The sequence below is a fragment of the Macrotis lagotis genome, chromosome X (assembly GCF_037893015.1).
Source record: "Macrotis lagotis isolate mMagLag1 chromosome X, bilby.v1.9.chrom.fasta, whole genome shotgun sequence".
Classification (NCBI taxonomy): Eukaryota; Metazoa; Chordata; class Mammalia; order Peramelemorphia; family Peramelidae; genus Macrotis; species Macrotis lagotis.
This window is the reverse complement of record NC_133666.1, coordinates 654,607,176-654,625,606: the sequence shown is the minus strand read 5'-3', so window position 1 is coordinate 654,625,606 and position 18,431 is coordinate 654,607,176. Positions and strand designations below refer to the sequence as shown.

The following is an 18,431-nucleotide window of genomic DNA, read 5'->3' as shown; positions in this document are numbered from 1 at the left end:
ACTGCCCTGGCCTTGGGGCTGCAGCCGAGCATCTGGCCAGACTTAGAAGCTCTGGCACCTGGAGCTGGGGCCCAGACTTCCCAGCGCCCCCCTGGACAAAGGCAAACAGGCCATTTCGATGGTTAGACAGAAGCGGGGAGAGGAGAGGGGAAAAATGGAGGGAAGGAAGGCTGCACCAGGGGGAGGTCAGGAGCGAGCTGAGCAGGCGGAGTTTCTGGCTGTGTGGGCTTCGGGTTTTTGGGTTTGTTTTTATTTTTTTTTAAATAACACTGGCAAAATTTCTCAGGAAGCTCTCTCTCTCTCTCTCTCTCTCTCTCTCTCTCTCTCTCTCCCTCTCTCTCTCTCTCTCTCTCTCTCTCTCTCTCTCTCTCTCCCTCTCTCTCTCTCCCTCTCTCCCTCTCCCTCTCTCTCTCTCTCTCTCTCTCTCTCTCTCTCTCTCTCTCCCCCCTCCCTCTCTCGCTCCCCCCCATCCAGCCGCCGCTGCTGCTGCAGAGGCTCAGGCCTCTGTGATTACAGCTCCCTTCCTGCCGCCACAGCTGGCCGGGAGGAGGGGGAAGAGTCAGCTGGGGCTGGGGCTGGGGCTGGGGCTGGTGCAGCAGGCGCCCGGCCCGGACGAGCGGGGAGGCCGGAGGCTGGAGTCCGGAGTCTGGAGCCTCGAGCCCACTGCCCTCTGGCCCAGCGGGGCCCCCCCCAGCCCCAAGCACCATCCAGCCGGCCAGCCCGGACTGCCAGGGACCAGGAACCAGGTAAAGTGGCCTGTCCAGCCTGTCCCCGCCCCCCGCCCCCCTTCCCCCTTCCCCAGGAGATGCTTTGGGGCTCCACTCAGAAGAGGAAAAGGGGGGTGAGGTGGGAGCTGCTGCAAGCTGCGACTGCCTGTGGTTCGGAGATCTCAGAGGAGAGAGGCGGACCAGCATGGGGGGGCTCTCCCTCCCGGGGAGGCAGGCCAGGCCCCCCCAGCTCATCATTCAGAGTTTCCATAAGAATGACAAGTTGTGTTAGAGGAAACCGTGTGTGTGTGTGTGTGTGTGTGTGTGTGTGTGTGTGTGTGTGTGCAACAGACAGACAGAGACAGGGAGACACTGAGTGTGTGTGTGTATGCATGTGTGTGACAGAGAAACACAGACTGAGACAGAGAGGCAGACAGACACACACACACACAGATCCAGAGACAAAGACAGACACAGACACAGACAGACACACAGACAGCCACACACACACGCACACACACACACACACACACACACACGCACACACACACGCACACACAGAGGCCCAGAGACATAGAGCATTCCAGCCAGCTAGTGTCTGACCGAGGCGGCATGTTGGAGGGTTTGTGTGGGAGAGCTCTTTTCTCCGGGTGTCTGGCCAGGTCTGTCTCCCCTGTGTCTGACACTGCCATTCTCCTGACTCAGAAGACAGCAAGACTTGGGTGAGTGAGGGAGACTGTGGGCTCTCTCTTGTCTCTGTCTCTCCACAGTTGTCCCCGGGGGGAACTGGGCCCTTTAATTACCAGACCACATCCTTTGGCTTTGCCCCAGCCCTTTGGGTTCCCCTACCTCCCTGGAGGCCTGGGATGGGATGTGCAAAGAGGCCTGGGTTCCCTCCTTTCTGGCTCAGGCCCTTTGCTTGTCTGTGTGGCCTCCTTGGGCCATAGCTGCTCTGGGGGACGGGGGAAGTTGGGGGGCTGAAGAAAGCATGGGATCCCGGTCAGTCGGATCAACCTGAACAGGTTCAGTGAATGCTGCACCAGGATGCCATTGCCGGTCCGAAATATGGCTTTCTAGATTGAGATGGGGGAGGGGCTCCCTGGGTGACTCTCTTTTAGATTGTGGGTATCCCCTACTCTTTCCAGGGAGCTCCTGGAAGCTGAGGGCAGGCCAGGAAGAACGGGACTGTAGTCCAGGCTGATTGTCTGGGACCCAACCAGGGGGACAGGGCGGAGACTTAAAACAGCAGCTCAGGAAGGGCCTAACCAGGAATCTGGGCCCAGGGCTGGGGGAAGGGCACCTTCCCCAGCTTCAGTACAATTTAGCAAACATGGCTTAGTAATTAGAACCCCCAGGGCTTAGTAAGGGGGGGGGGGGGACGTGGTTTCTTTTCCCACCCCTCACCCTCACCCCAGTTCCTGAGGGTCTGTAGAAAGTCAGCCTTAGCTCTCCCTCTGCTTTCTACCAGGAGAACTACAGTCCTATTAGCTCAGCCCCCTGTTAGTTAGAACAATGCCCTCTCCCCCACCTCCCTTCATGACCTGAAAATGGGACCCCCCCAGTCTTTAAGAGTAGAAGCACCTGGAAAGAGCTAAAGGGAAGATTTAGTCACTAAATGAATGATCATGAGAGGCCAGTCCTAGACTCTACTGTCCGGTGAGGGAGACAGAGATGAGTCACCCAGGGCCCCTATACTGGGGAGCTCAGTCAGCTGGAGAGAGGAGACAATTGAAAAATGAAATAACAGCAGTTGGGGTTTAAAGGAGTCAGTGTGTCCGATGGAAAGAGATTTTGGAGTCAAAGATACTGGGTTTGAATCCTGACCCCACCATTTACTACCTATGAGATTCCAGGCAAGTCTTATTCTCTCCAAGCTTTAGTTTCCCCATTTATTACAAAGAAGGGGTTGGATTAGATGCTCTTTAAGGTGCCTAGTGACTCTGAACCCTGGGGTATATAAATTAAAACAATATCGTAGGCTGAGACAATCCAGCCTTCTAGAAACAACAGAAATCCTAGCCCTTGTCAATGATCTCTCTGTTCAAGGGAGGATATCAGATGTGATTGAGGTTATCTCACTATCAGTGGGTAAGGGTGGAGGGTCTGGGAAAATCAGACTGCAACAAATGCCTAACTGATCCCTCCTTCAAACAATAGGGTCCACTAACCCCTCTCTTCTGAGCTTCATGGAGTTCATGATCTCTTATCCTTTGGGACCTTGCTCCATGTGATACATGTAAACACAATATTATATTGTAAGTATAGTATATTAAAGAAAAGAATGACCAAATGTTAGAAGAAGTAAGGGGAGGGGAAGGGATCATTCCTAAATTTGTGCTGGGAAGGCTTCCTGGAGACAGGAAGAGAAGCTGCCCAGGTCAGGTAACTTGGAGTGGGAAGAAAGAAATAAGAACAATCTGGACCCAAGTTTTGAGGAAAGTTGAGCAGGCAGAGACCAAGGTCAGGAGTTTCTGAAAGAAGAGTCATCCGTCTGAAGACAGGTGATGCTCCATATGCACTTTGTTGAGGAGGAGAGCAGGAGATTGAGGAAGGAGTAGAAGTGATAGTCTCAAGTGTTGGTGACTTTTTGGAAGTCTGGCAGTGAGAGGGACAGAGGTGGGGTGGGGACAGTGGCTCAAGTGGTGGGGTCATCAGGGTTTGTTTCTAGGCAAAGAGGAAGGAGCCAGGAGAGAGGAGGTCAATATGGCAGTCTCAAAGTCAATAGGTATGGGTTCACTTCCTATCTCTGGCACTCAGACAAGGCACTCACCATCTCTCTGAACCTCAATTTCCTCATCTGTAAATTGGGGCGATGATTTCTGTAATCTCTTCCTTGAAGGATTATCAATGAGGTCTGAATGACAGTTCTTGTGTTAAAGAGCTAGGGAAAGAGAGAGGGTGGAAGGAAGATGGATGAAGAGGGAGGGAGAAAGAGAAAGAAGATAAAGAGGAAAGGGAGAGAAAAGGAGATGGATGAAGAGGAGGGACAAAAGGAACAAGGGAGAGGGAGAGAGATGAATGAAGAGGAAGGAATAAAAGGAAGGAAACAGACATCTCAAAGATGAAGAGGAGACCATGGAGCAAGGTCCCAAAGGGTAAGAGACCATGAACTCCATGAAGCTCAGAAGAGAGGGGTTGAGTGGACCCTATCATCTGAAGGAGGGATCAATTAGGCATTTGTTGCAGTGATTTTCCCAGACCCTCCACCCTTACCCACTGATAGTGAGATAACCTTCCATAATCTCCCCATCTCCTTGTCTTTATCTGATAGGTAGTCAATTATTTGCAGGAAAGGGGTTGTCTTTTGTCTTTCTTTGTATCCATGGTGCTTGGCACTCAGGAAGGACTTAATAAATGCTTGTTGGCTGATTGACTTGCCCACCAACTAAAACTTTGTCCACCAAGACCACCAAAATTCTATTGCAAAATCTTAAAAGTCTCTTCCCGGTCCTCATCCTTCTTCTCATACTTTCTGTATGAAAGTTACTGTTTGAAACCATTCTGAATGTATTCGCCTTTGAATTTTTATAAAGCTGCTTGGGATTAGGTCTCCTTTTTCCCATCTGATCCCTCTTACCAACCTGCTATGTTGATTCATCATCCATATCATGCTTCCTTTTACATGGGATTGCCCCAGAGTTCTGACCTTGTCTCTCTTCTATTTTCCCTCTACCCTTTTTCTCTTTCATCAGTTCCCAAGTCTAAGCAGAAGACTCCCAGATCTCTATAGCCAGCCCTTACCTCTTTCAAACTCTAGTCCCAGCAATCTCCAACTGTCTTCTGGATATCTTCACACATGATCCATTTATCCCCATATGCTCTAAGTATAATTCATCCAGCTAAAGTATTGGCACATGTCTCATCACATTCATGGTCATCTTCTACCCAGACCCTCTCTCTCAGTATATTTCTTTTAACTTTCCTGAGAGAAATACAATTCTCAAGAATTAAAAATATTATCTTCCCTTGTAGGGACTATGTCCTAAACTCAACACTTTCTTTCTTTTCCCAGTTGACTCTTCTATTCTAACTTCCCTACTTTTGTTGAGTGTACTACCAGCTTCCCAAGTCACCCAGGTCTATCTTTGACTCTTGGCTCTTACTCACACTTGCCAGAGCTGATTCTTACATGGCACATTTTCAAAATATCTCACATCTAGGTAGTGTGTTGATAAATGTTTAATAATCAGCTCTCTGGGGATAGCTAGGTGGCATAGTGGATAAAGCACCGGCCCTGGAATCAGGAGTACCTGCGTCCAAATCCAGTCTCAGATACTTAATAATTACCTAGCTGTGTGGCCTTGGGCAAGCCACTTAACCCCATTTGCCTTGCAAAAACCTATAAATAAATAAATAATCAGCTCTCTGGGGGGAAATGCACATGATACACTTTTTACTTTACTTTTTTTTAATTACAAGGTAATCAGGGTTAAGTGACTTGTCCAGGGTCATACGACAAATAAGCATCTGAGTTCAAATCTGAACTCAGGTCCTCCTAACTCTATGGCTGGTGCTCTATTCACTGAGTCAACTAACTGCCCCTATGATACACTTTAAAATTTAATTTGTATGATCAATATTTTCCCATTACTTTCTTGAGGCTAGACAATTAGCAAAAGAGTAAATGAACCCCTAATGTATCATATTTGTCAATTCCCAAGGTAAAAATGCCTACACTAAAAATATAATTGTCTGCTTTCTCAATAGCCAATTTGAGCTGGCTCCAGCACACGCCTAATCATATATATTCCTTTTTCATTCTCACACCTGTACCTGCTCCAGTTTATCGTATTCTCACTTCTTATCTGGAATATTCCCATAACCTCCTAACTGATCTCCATTGCCTCCAGTCAAGCTCCATTCTAATCCACCCTCCACACAGTTGCTAGCCTAGCTTTCAGGTTGACCACCCACCCTCCATCCCCCTTCTAGCCACACTTGTTTACAAGTCCTTGTTTTTCTAATTCATGCCATCCCATCTCCAGGCTCATAACTTCGTCCAGGCTCTCCCTCATTTGTGGAATGCTCTCTCTCCTCACCTCTGACTCTTGAAACCCCTAACTTCCTTCAGGGGGTCAGCTTAGCTGCCAACACCTTTAAGAAATCTGTCCTGATTTTCCCATAGTGCTCGTCTGAAATCCCATAATTTAATTTTGTATAAATCACAATTTTCTTATTTGTGAATATATCAGGCCCTCCCTCTCTACCCCAGGAGAACATAAGCTCTTTGGGGGCAATTTTATTTTTGTATCCTCAATTGCTAGCCATATGGTAAATGCTGAACAAATCCTTGTTGATTGACGGCACTGTGCTAGTCGCTGTGACAAGACTCAGAAGAATTTACAAAGATCCAAGTCTGGGACTAGTCACTAACAAGTCTTGTTCAAAAGATTAAACTAAAGTCCTGGAAATCCCAGCCAACAGAAGACAAAGATTATCTAGTTGAGTGGTCATTGGTCAAGGAGTGAGTTCCGCACTGCTAGAAGTATGCAACTCAAGGTGGGATGACTTTGGATCAAGAATATTATGGAAGAAGAGGTCCGTGTTTCCCTTTAAGATTGGACTTGCTGAATGCAGAGCACTCTCTTGGATTGGGGTGCCATGTTTCTGTGAACAGGTTTATTCTTTGTAGATCTCAGAGGGCAAAACAATGGAGGGAAATTACAGGAAGGCAGATTGCATACCTGCACTGAGGACAGACTTCCCAACAAGAGATGCCACCCAATGCCAGGACAGGCTGCCTCTGGGGGAAAGAAATTTCCTGTCACTGGTGCTATTGTTCAGTCATTTTCAGCTGTGTCTGACTCTCCATAACCCTATTAGGGATTTTCTTGGCAAAGATACTGGAGTGGTTTAACATTTCCTTCTCCAGCTCATTAATTGAGCAAACAAATTGAGGCAAACGAAATTAAATAGCTTGCCCGGGGTCACCCACCTAATAAGTGTCCAAGGCCAGATTGGAACTCATGAAGATAAGATTTTCTGATTCAAAGCCCTGGTCCTCAGTAACTCAATGACAGTGGAGTAGGGGCCACTAGGTGGTACAGTGGTTAGAACACTGTCTGGAGTTAGGAAGACCTGAGTTCAAATCCAGATTCAGACACTTACTAGATTCAGACCAGCTTACGAGGCAAGGTACTTAGTCACTGTTTGGCTCAATTTCCTCATCTGTAAAATGGGGGTAATCACATCTACAAGGATTGTTGTGAAGATCAAATGAGACAACAATTGAAAGTGTTTACCATAGGGTCTACCTAGTGCAAAGTAGCACTATATAAATGCTAGCTATGTTATACTATTACAATAATAATTATTTTTATTATTATTCAGAGAGAAGCTGACATGACTTCCTATAACCAGGTCATAAGATTTAGAGGCAAAAGGGACTTTAGAGATTATTTAGTTCAACTCTCCAGAATGCAATTCACTTCTGTGTCATTATGTTTAGTGACTTTGGGCTCAGATCTTAGCTTTATTACTTACTACCTGTGTGATTTTGGACAAGTCATTATCCCTCTTTGGGACTCAGTTTCTTTATCTGTAAAATGGCATCTATATAGTGAGCCTACTTCTCTCACTCTGCTTCTCTTTCCATCTGTCCACAGGAACCATGTTCTGGGGGGACCTTGAGGCCAATTGGAGATGGTCAGGGCCATGAGCCTTGAAGAAGCAGCACGGTGGCCGTAGCCAGGCAGGGGTTGAGGAGAGACATGTGGGCACGGGCCTGTCGAGGTCAGCATACCACTCCCCCATCCCTTAGCAATGGCTGCGATCAGCTCCACCTACAGACTCTTCTGCTGGGCGTTTGTCCTCATCCTTACCCTGGACCATACACATTCTGGTGTCCATGCCTTCCAGTCTCAGGGTAGGTGAAGTTAGATGATTAGGATGAGGGTGAGAGCTGAAGTTGGGAAAGTGGGGATTAAATCGGGGGGTCAGGGGAGAGCAGAAGAAATGATAGTGTCCCACTGTCCAGAAGCTCCAGAAACTGACTGATGAAGAGACAGTAATAGGAGGGTCTGAAATCTGTGTAAGCTGCGGGACCCTGGGGGTCTGGGGGCATTCGGGAAATTGGATTTGACATGGAGGGAAAGCCCCGTGAATAGTACAGGTTGAGTCAAAATCAGAGCTGGGTCATCAGAGAAGGCCAGGATCCAGATGCCAGCTACCATTGAGAGGAAATATAGGGCTTGACTTGAAGTCAGCAGACCTATGTTCAAATCTTGCCTCTGATCTTTATTCATTTTGAGACCCCAAGCAAGTCCACTTAACCTCTCTGTTCCTCAGTTTCTTCATGTGTGCAATGAGTTAGACTAGAGATCCTTAAAATAGTTTAATATATATTAATAATTTTATGAATAACCATTATAATATTAAATACTTACTAATGGCTAAATAATAATAGTTTGAAGAGCACCTTAAAAGCATCATTTCATTTGATCCTCACAAAAATTCTAAGAGATAGGTACTATTATTATCTCCATTTTACAGATGAGAAAATTGAGTTTGAGAGATGCTGAGTAAGAGAAGGTCACACAACTAGAAAGTGTCTGAGGCAGGATTTGGTGTTTTCCTGACTCCAAGACCAACCCTCTGCAATATCACTTAGCTGCCTCAATGTCTAAGATTTATTTCAACGATAAATCTATGTTCCCATGAATCATCCCTCTTATACTTCTAGAGGAATTCCTGTCCAGCCTCAAAAGCTATGAAATTGCCTTCCCTACACGAGTGGACCCCAATGGAGTGCTATTGGCCTTTGCACCCCCAGCTCCTGCTGGGAGGAGGCGCCACCGCCGAGGTGGGTCAAGGACCCCACCACCAGAGCCCAGGCTTTTCTACAAAGTGGCTGCTCCCAGCACCCATTTTCTGCTCAACCTGACCCACACCCGACGCCTGTTGGCTGAGCACTTCTCTGTGGAATACTGGACGAGGGATGGCCCTGCCTGGCAACGCCCAGCCCGGCCCAACTGCCTCTATGCTGGCCACCTGCAGGGTCAGCCACTCAGCTCCAGAGTAGCTATCAGTAACTGCAATGGGCTGGTAAGCCTTAATGGTGGGGTGGGTCATGGGAGAGCTAAAACCTAGATAAAGCTGAATTCATGGGGAAAGAAGTTGAGGTCTAAGGGTCTTGGGGCCTGAGATGGCAAACCTGAGTCTGGGTGGTAGGGTCATGGAGAGAGACAGATGATTGAGAATGTCTGAACCATGTTCCTATTAATCCTCCTCAGCATGGTTTAATTGTGGCTGATGAAGAAGAATACCTCATTGAGCCCCTGAGTGGTGGAGGCCCCAGTGGTCGAGGAATCGAGGAAAGCAGCCCCCATGTGGTATATAAACGCTCTTCTCTGCAGTACCCTCATCTGGATGCTGCCTGTGGAGTTCTAGGTACCTCTTAAAAATTCTACCCTGCATATCCCATCCTTCCTGGGCATCCCCTTGTCCCGAAGCAGTCTGATGGAGACTAGGAGGAAAAGTGATTCATAACATAATAGTCCCAGGCCATGATGGGGAAGCTGGAACAGTAAGTCAGAGTCAGAGGACAGTGGGCAGTGAGGTGATTGGGGAGAAGGAAGCAAGAGGTGGTGGAAACAGATATTGGGATGATGGGTCAGGAAAATAAGGGGGGAGAGATAGAGAGGACAGTGAAAGCAAGGAGATGGTTTGAGGCAAACATGATGAAGAGCACAGGGATCATGGTCCAGCAGAGATGTCCCCCCCGGGATCTCCACAGATGAGAAGCCATGGAAGGGGAGGCCATGGTGGCTGCGCACTTTGAAGCCACCACCTGCCAGGCCTCGGGGCAACGAGACTGAACGGGGACAGCTGGCCCTGAAGCGCTCTGTCAGCAGAGAGCGCTACGTGGAGACCCTGGTAGTGGCAGACAAGATGATGGTCGGCTACCATGGGCGTCGTGACATTGAGCAGTACGTGTTGGCTGTTATGAACATTGTAAGTGTCACCACCCCCAAGTGGGGTCAGGAGAGAGAGCCAGGGATGGAGGAAGGGGGTGGGATGAGGAGGTGGATGTTAGGCCCACCACAGTGGAATGGTGGAGGCAGGAAGATGATATATTCTACCCTTGCCCCTTCACATAGAACCCAACCCATAACCCAAAAGAAAGGTAGTCCACATAAAACAGGGAAACTAAGATGAGATGGGCCCTGGAAAGACAGAAATTAAAGGAGGAAGGGGAAACTAGAGACATACAGAAAAGGAAATGTGGGAATGCATGAACTGACAGGTGGGGGCGGGCACCAAGAAGTGGAAACTCACAGGATCTGGCAGACTCCAAGCCAATTAATGTGGTCTCTCCCTTCGAAGTCACCTCATTCCTTCTGGGGAAAAGACACAGCTCAGTCTATAGGCTGAGATGAAGGATGGACAACAGGCTACCAAGGATAGTCAGCTATGGGACTTTGAGATGGACTTGGGCCACCCTGACTGGGCTCCTTGTAAGACTAGACTTTCCTTGTTTCCTGGAGGTCAGGTTGCCAAACTTTTCCAGGACTCCAGTCTGGGGAATATTGTTAACATCATGGTGACCCGGCTTATTCTGCTCACTGAGGACCAGGTGAGGGGAGAGCAGGTGGTGTCCTGCCCACTTCTGCTGGCACTAGAAGGCATCATGGGACTGTATGTGCTGGATGTGGAGCCAGAACTGGGCCTGGGGGCAAGTCCCTTCTCAGCGAAACTCAGTTTCCATAGCCATAAAATAGGATAAGGACTAGAGAAGGTTTGGTCTTGTGGTTTCATTGATATAGGAAATCCAAGGTAAGGAAACTCATTCTACCAGTGAAGGTTGGCACTTTCTCCATAACCCATAGTTACCCAAAGTTTGCCCAAGATCAGTATAAATGAGAGGTGGGTCTTGTAGCTGAAGAAGAGGAGTACTTCATTGAGCCCCCGAGTGGTGGAGGCCCCAGGAACCAGGAGTCTTCTCATCTGTGAAGCCAACTCTATTCTTGCACTTCCCAAAGGGATCCTAGGATCTTAAAATTAGAGCTGAGAAGAAGCTTAGCAGACCTCTAGCCCACCTCCCCAAACTGAAAAAAAAAAAAATCATAGTTCATCCAGGTTGACCAAGATTGCACAGGTATTACATATGTTGTGGGGAAAGCATCATATAAACCTTAAAGTTGATATTCACAGGAACTATTACCATTCTTGATCAATATCTCATATCCTTTCCCTGGGTGATAGTGTCTCCCACCTGTTGGATAGTGAGTTCCCCCAGGCTTTCTCTCTAAGCCTTCTCTAGAATCTGACCCCACCCCACCACCCCTCCTGCTCTTGGTCCCCAGCCCACATTGGAGATCACCCACCATGCAGGGAAGTCACTAGACAGTTTTTGCAAGTGGCAGAAGTCAATCGTGAACCGAAGTGGTCATGGAAATGCTCTCCCAGAGAATGGTGTAGCCAACCATGACACAGCTGTACTAATCACTCGGTGAGTATTGAGTTCAAGGGAATGAAGTCAGGGACCAGGGAGCTGCTAGAATGGATAGATGGGAAGCTAAGCGCTGGAGGAGGGAAGCTATTTTCTGTCCTAACCCAACTTTCTCCTTTCTAGTTATGACATCTGCATCTACAAGAATAAGCCCTGTGGCACTTTAGGTAATGTTGGACTGGGAAATTGGGTGGGGGGAGAAGGGGGATGGATTGGGAAAAAGTGGATCCTGGTTTAGAGGGGGGAAAATTAGAGTTTTTCAAATGTGCTAAGCAGGCATTCCTCTCCTTCTCAATCATAAACTTTTAAAAGAGCAACAATTTCCTTCCAAGGCCCCTCTAAGGGGTGGCTAGTTGGTGCAGTGGATAAAGCACCAGCCTTGGAGTCAGGAGTACCTGAATTCAAATCCAACCTCAGACACTTAACAATTACCTCGCTGTGTGGCCTTGGGCAAGCCACTTAACCCCATTTGCCTTGCAAAAACCTAAAAAAAAAAAAATGGTCCCCTCTAAGTTCTTCTCTGGCCTCCCTGTTGGTTGGAATCAGTTCCAGAAGTCAAGTCAAGAATAGATCAACTAAAAAAATAAAAATAAAAAAAATAAAAACAAAGAATAGATCAACTAGGGGTAGCTGGGATGGCAAAGTAGAGAGCCCATCAGCCCTGAAGGCTGAAGAACCTGAGTTCAAATCCAAACTCAGGCATTTAATACTTAGCTGTGTGACTTTGGGCAAGTCACTTAATCCCATTGAATTGCAAAAGATTTTTTTTTAAAAAAAAGAATAGATCAACTCTTCTGCTTTGGATATCTAGCATATATCTAGATAGTTCAAATTCCCTTTTCCTTCTCACCCATCATTTTTGTATCAATAACCTATGTCAATTTTATAATCTGCTTCCTGAAATTATTATCAGTGTTCTCCTTCTGCTCAAGTAGTCTCTAGTATACTCAAAGGTCATTATCCTTCTGTTCTTTTTATATTCCACCTGTTCTTTATAGTAGAGTTGGCAGAAATGAAGGCAGTTTTTTCCCTCCACCCATATATTCAGTTTAAGACCTTGACCAAATTTTAAGACATTTTTTACCAACTCTCATTAAGAATATTTCACCCCTGGTCAAGAGCCATTATCTCCTATATTTTCAATTATGCAGAAGAGCATGCCAGACTGGAGGAGGAAAGGGCAGGAATATGTCCTAAAAAATGGGGATGGGTCAGGGGTTTGTCATGGATTAGAGGAATTAAACTTTGAGTGATAGGAAGAGTTATGTCCTGGGGAGGGCTGTTAAGGGGTGGACAATACTCAAGGGCAGAATGGTCAAGAAAGCCCTATGCCATGTGAAATGTCCCTTGACTGGCCTTAGGACTGCAGCTTAGCCCACCCCTATAGGTCTGGCCCCAGTGGGTGGGATGTGTGAACGAGAGCGAAGCTGTAGTATCAATGAGGACATCGGCCTGGCCACTGCCTTCACCATTGCTCATGAGATCGGCCACACGTGAGACCACTTGGGGAAGGGGAGGGGGCTGGTATTAAGAGGAAGAGGGGAAGTATCCTGAAGGGACAGTGGGGTGGAAGATGGACAAATGGATATGACACTTCAGAGACTGAGAAAAATGGAAGAACTCTTTACCTTCTTGTAAAGCTTTGGATAGTCTTTTCTTCTCTTGCTGAAGACTCCCATCCATTTTTCCCTTTCAGAACCTCCTCCATCTTCTCCTGGTTACTTTTCATTTCCCTCCCTTCCCTTCCTCTCCTTTCTTCCCAGAGAGAAGCAAACAATGTATTGCTAAGTAGGCACCTGGGAATACTTTCACTGCAAAGAAAATTCCCTAGTAATAAATACATTTCCTTAATATATTCTCATAGGAACAAATATATCTTCATGAAGAAAAAACAAACTTTCATTGAATTCTATAGATTCTGATGTGATATTGATATATCTTTTCTGTCCATCACCAGGACCTGTGTGAGAATGAGCCACAAAAGTCTGAATGGCAAAATTTAATTCTGTGGTATTAAAAATGAATTCCCATTCTTTTATCCATTCACATCATTGCTTATCCAAAAATACAGCTATTGGCCCCTCAGAGACATTCCCAAGCTCCTGTTTTTTCCATCCTCTCCCCTTCCTTTTCCTCTCCTCCTTCCCTTTCTTCCCCTTCTCTCCTTTTTTCTTTCTCTCTCCTTCTTCCCCTTTTCTTTCATTCCCTTTCTTCCCTTCCTCTTCTTCCCTTTCTTCCCCCTCCTCGCTCCTTCCTTTTTCTCTCTTTCTCTCTCCTCTTTCCTTCCCTCTTCTCTCCTTTCACTCTCTTTCCCCTTCATCTCTTCTCCCATGCCTTGGCTTCTTCTTCTCAAGGTAGAGGCAAAGGCAGAATCAAGCAGTCCCCTCACCCCCACAGGTTTGGCATGAACCATGATGGCGTTGGAAACACGTGTGGTTCCCAGGGCCAGGATACAGCCAAGCTCATGGCTGCCCATGTCACCATGAAAACAAATCCTTTCGTCTGGTCATCTTGCAGCCGAGATTACATCACCAGCTTCTTGGAGTGAGTGAGATGAGATTTCAGCCCCTCACCTCCCCTACCCTGAGCTCCCAGTTTCTCCATCCTTTGAACTGCTGCAGGGACACTCCCTGGATTGGGGAGGGGGAAGAGAAGGGAAGGGAATCAGCATGTATTCATCACTCAGGCACTATGATAAGCAGTTTACAATTTGATAATGATTGGAGGAGAATTGTGAGTTCTGATTTATCCTATGGAATAATTAGACAATCTTGGTCTCCAGTCCTGCAGTGAAGGAAGGTTTAGGTGAGCTCTGGCATCTGCAAAAACTGAGGCTGTCTCCTATATTCCCACAGCAGAGGAGTTTTCTCCTGAGATCTAGATTCCCCAGATTTTGCCTCAGGCTCCCCAATATTTATCCCAAGTCACCCAACCCCTAGACTTTAGGTCTCTCTTCATCCCCTCCCAATGACCTTTGCCCTCTGACCTCTCCCAGCTCTGGCCTGGGCCTGTGCCTGAACAATGCCCCCCCCAGACAGGACTTCGTGTACCCCACAGTGGCACCGGGCCAGGCCTATGATGCAGACGAACAATGTCGCTTCCAGTATGGAGTCAAATCCCGCCAGTGTAAATACGGGGTAGAGAGCCTTCCTGCTTTTCTCTGGGGTCCTGAGGTGGGGGAGGTGGGGAGACCAGGGAATTTGGTACTGGGTGGGATGGGAGGGGGCAAAGGGGACAGTGCCAGCCCACCCTTCCTTCCTGCCCAACCCTACAGCCTCCATAGCCTGGCTGTCTAGGGCAAGAGGGAGGGAGACTGAGTTGTTATAATCAGGAAGTCTAGGACAATTGATCTGAGGAGCAGGAATGAAGTGACTTTGCCAATTGCCCTCTTAAGGGTACCAGCTTCTCTTCCTGGCCCAACCCAGAGGCTGCATTGTAGCCACTATACAGGGTGTCCCACAAATTTTAAGACTTCGGAACCTCTTGTAGGAAAGCAGAACTGGTGTATGCTTCCAGGTCAGTGTTTCTATCTTGGTTCTCCCACTAAAGAGTTGATTGTGTTGTCAGAAAAGAAAGACTAAGAGGCTTCAGTGAAACTTACTGGGAGTAGAACGGTAGAGACTATAGGGAACCTGGCTTCTCCTGTGTTCCTATATTTGCATCCCCCATGAGGGTCAATCTCATACATGAGGTTGTGCTGTGAGCTACTTGAGGTCTGGAGCTAGACAGTGATGCTCCTATGTCTCAAGACTTTCAAGTCCTTCCCTATTCTTTTGGTCATGACTGTGTGAAATATCATGAGATCTTAGTTCTCTGGGGTGTCAGGACTTTGACACACTTGGACAGAATGGGGGCTGAGAAGCTCTGGAGAGCTCTAAGGACATAAGCACAGACTCTTTTGTGCTGTCCAGTCACTTCCATAGATGAAGCCCTGAAGAATCACCATGCTTCCAAGGACACCATCAACTTTTTGGCTCTGGCTAACCTCAGTAGGTGAAATAGCTTTGTGTGCTCTGAACATGTGTGTGTGTGTGTGTGTGTGTGTGTGTGTGTGTGAAAGAGAGAGAGAGAGAGAGAGAGAGAGAGAGAGAGAGAGAGAGGAGGCAGGGATAGTGAGTATTAAAAAAGCATGGTGGATAGAAAGGAAAGGAAAGGAAAGAAAGGAAGCTGTAAAAGATAGGGGAAGGATCTAAAGGGGGAAGTTTGGTGTAAACCCTGAGTGACAGAGGAAAAAGAGGGAACAGGAAATCTCAGAACTCCTAAGTTATCCTAGTGAAGTGATCAAGCAAAAGTTCTCTAATCTAAACCAAAATTCAGTATTTTGAAAATCCCCCAACTAAGCCCAAGCCTCAGGCTCCCCCCTCCAACCAATTAAACTGAAAAGAGAAGAGCCACAGACCAGTGATTGTCTTCCTGATGCTATGTAAGGTGAAGTGATGTGGCCAACAGAAACTATTCTACTTTTATTCTTTCCCTCCCCCAGAAAAGATGGTGGGACCTACAGGCTAATTCATTCTCTCTCTCTCTCTCTCTCTCTCTCTCTCTCTCTCTCTCTCTCTCTCTCTCTCTCTCTCTGTTTCTGTTTCTGTTTCTCTCTGATGAGGAAAAGGCTATAGGCTGGAGAATTTGCAAATATGAAAAGGAGGCAATGAGGAGATATCCTTAACTGAGGTAATGACTATTAAGGGAGGATCCAATAGAATGGTGAATTGAGCTCAGGAGTCAGGAGCTCAACTGTACCTGCCAACATGTGACAATGACCTTTGGTTTTCTCATGTGTGAAATGCAGGGGGTTAACTTCTAAGTATCCATCCGGCTCTGATGTGTAATTATCCTATTAATGTGAGGTCATGGCAGCTCAGAACTATTCTTGAAGAATGAGCTGAAGAGCCTGAATTTCAACTCCAGGTTATCAGGGAGTTGCTTTCAGGCTTTGTCAAGGATTAAATGATATGGAAACACAATTTTCATTAAGTAGTTAAGTTGGACAAGATTATGAGGAGAATATGGGCAGCTGGGTGCTGCAGTGAATAGAGCACCAGCCTTAGAGTCAGGAGTACCTGGGTTCAAATCTGACCTCAGACACTTAATAATTACCTAGCCGTGTGGCCTTGGGCAAGCCACTTAACCCCATTGCCTTGAAAAATCTAAAAAAAACAAACAAACAAAAAGATTATGAGGAGAATAAAAGGAGGAAGACTAGCAAAAAAAATCCCAAAAAAACAATAGCCAAAAGCAACTTTTATTATAACTTGAGTGTAAAGTGCTAAGATTTGCATGATCAATAATACATTCATCCATGTCATTCATTTGCTTTTCATTTATGTGCCCATCCATTCATTGTCCACCCTCTCTATTCATCTCTTTATTCCTGAGAATGAGACTCTTCCCTTCATCCTTGTTCATTCTAGTCATCAGTTTATACTTTCTATTCACCCATCTCTTCCTTTCATTCATCCATCATTCTTTCTATCCTTTCTTCCTTTCTATCCATCCATTCCATCCATCTACCAATCAATATATCCATGCCTCCCAAGGCCTTGCAAACTGGCCTGTAACCAGATGGCCATGCATCTATCCATCCATCCATCTATCCATCCACTTACTCATTCATCCATCCATCCATCCATCCATCCATCCATCCATCCATCCATCCATCCATTAAATATAAGATGTTATTTTTCTGTTGCCTATAAACTATGCCATAGAGTAAAAAAGTTTTTGAGCTTCTTGGTCAAGGTAAGGGAAGCTAGATTCAGTCATATGATAGATAGGTCCATTGGTACACTGCCAGATGGCTGGACTTCCAAGGAGGAAACACTTCTTATTCAGGATAGAATGGCTCAGCTCTGCCAGAATCCTCCTCAGCTCTTTGGAGAGCCCTAAATCTCTCTTAACTGCACATTGACATTTCCTGGACTTTTTTTCCTGGTTCCTAGAATCAGAAATTCTCCTTTCATTTCCTTGGCCTCTCTCCAGGCTCCTCACTCTTAGGCTGGTGTGCCTGTGTCCTGATTTCTCACCTGTTCTAGCCTGTTCACCCCGAAAAGTCTGTGAGTCCAAACTTTGAGATCAGACTAAGACTGGGAATTGGAGAAGAGGCTATGAGGTCTATCAGAGGCTGTCCAGGGGAAAGATATGGGATTAGCCTAATACCAAAAGGGTGTTGGTATGTATATATGGAGATATGGGGAAAATGGGTTCATTTATGTTACTCTTAAGAAGAGACCTTCATGTTGTACACTTGGCAATGAGGTGTCCAAGAAAGTACACAAGATCTGGAGTCAAGAGAATATGAATTTAAATTCTAACTTTGCTAAAATTTGCCCTTCTCTTATTTGACTCTTTTTTTTTTGGACGAGAGAAATTTGGACCAGATAATGTCTATCTGAGAGCCCTTCCTGCCCCAGATCTTGTTATTAAACCTATAATTACCTGAGCTACTACTACTTCTAAAAATGTTTGAAATCTGTGATGAGAGGTCTGCACAAAAGACTATCCTGCCTCACTCCATATGTATACTGGAGGTAGTGGAGGGAATAGAGTGAAGACATTGGACTTTCTCCTACCTTCTTCCTCCAGAATAACATTCTAACTTGGCCAGCTCCGGTTGCTACCCTCTTCCTTTTTATCTCTAAGAGACCTCAGATCTATTCTTTTCTGGCTGCTGTTACCTATTATTCTCACTCCTGAGTTTCTCTTTCCCAGCTCTAGATTTCCCAGTATCTCTCTTACTTTCCCAACAGAGGACAGATGGGAGTTTAAAAAAAAAAAAGCCCTAAGAATTTTCTCAAATCACCAGATTCCAAAATCTGCCAACCAAATTTCTCTGCAATCCTTGCAACATCTGAGGGACTCAGCTTGACCTCCCCCAGAACATGTTTTCACTTTTATCTTCTGGAATGTTGATATTCCCTCATAGGCCAAGAGGCAGTATGATGTAGGGAAGAAAATAAAAAGGGAAAGAAAAAAACCAACACTGAATTTGGACTCAGAACACCCAGATTCAAATCAGTTTCCCGTTCCTGGGCTTCATTAAAACAAGGGAGTTGGACTCAGTGACCTCTAAGTTCTCTGCCAGCCCCAAATCCTAAGAGATTATGCTTCCCAAAGGAAACATCAGTCTGCTCTTCCCCTTTTCTTCTTACTTAACATCAGAGTCACTGTGGGTCATTCCCGGACAGAGTGCCCCCTCATAGCCTGGCATAAGTTAAAAGTGTTCATGAGTCCTTCCAGGAACTCTCTGTTCACTCCCCTGCCAGAACTTGGCCCCC

At 46.3% G+C, this 18,431-nt stretch overlaps 1 protein-coding gene across 3 annotated transcripts in view; it reads left to right on the top strand.

The window, feature by feature from the left end:
- Positions 1 to 597: 597 nt before the first annotated feature.
- Positions 598 to 18,431, top strand: part of ADAMTS10 (ADAM metallopeptidase with thrombospondin type 1 motif 10) — a 33,035-nt gene continuing 15,201 nt past the window's right edge. Inside the window, exons 1-11 of one of the 3 annotated variants that reach the window (XM_074205053.1) lie at positions 598 to 746; positions 7,313 to 7,572; positions 8,389 to 8,750; positions 8,939 to 9,095; positions 9,442 to 9,659; positions 10,198 to 10,281; positions 11,012 to 11,157; positions 11,281 to 11,324; positions 12,545 to 12,650; positions 13,555 to 13,701; positions 14,153 to 14,294. In XM_074205053.1, the coding sequence (XP_074061154.1) occupies positions 7,470 to 7,572; positions 8,389 to 8,750; positions 8,939 to 9,095; positions 9,442 to 9,659; positions 10,198 to 10,281; positions 11,012 to 11,157; positions 11,281 to 11,324; positions 12,545 to 12,650; positions 13,555 to 13,701; positions 14,153 to 14,294 (1,509 nt within the window). In that variant the 5' untranslated portion in view covers positions 598 to 746; positions 7,313 to 7,469. Of the gene's footprint in view, positions 747 to 866; positions 1,430 to 7,312; positions 7,573 to 8,388; positions 8,751 to 8,938; positions 9,096 to 9,441; positions 9,660 to 10,197; positions 10,282 to 11,011; positions 11,158 to 11,280; positions 11,325 to 12,544; positions 12,651 to 13,554; positions 13,702 to 14,152; positions 14,295 to 18,431 lie in introns of those variants that run through there. The other 2 variants (XM_074205051.1, XM_074205052.1) reach the window with 2 other exon arrangements.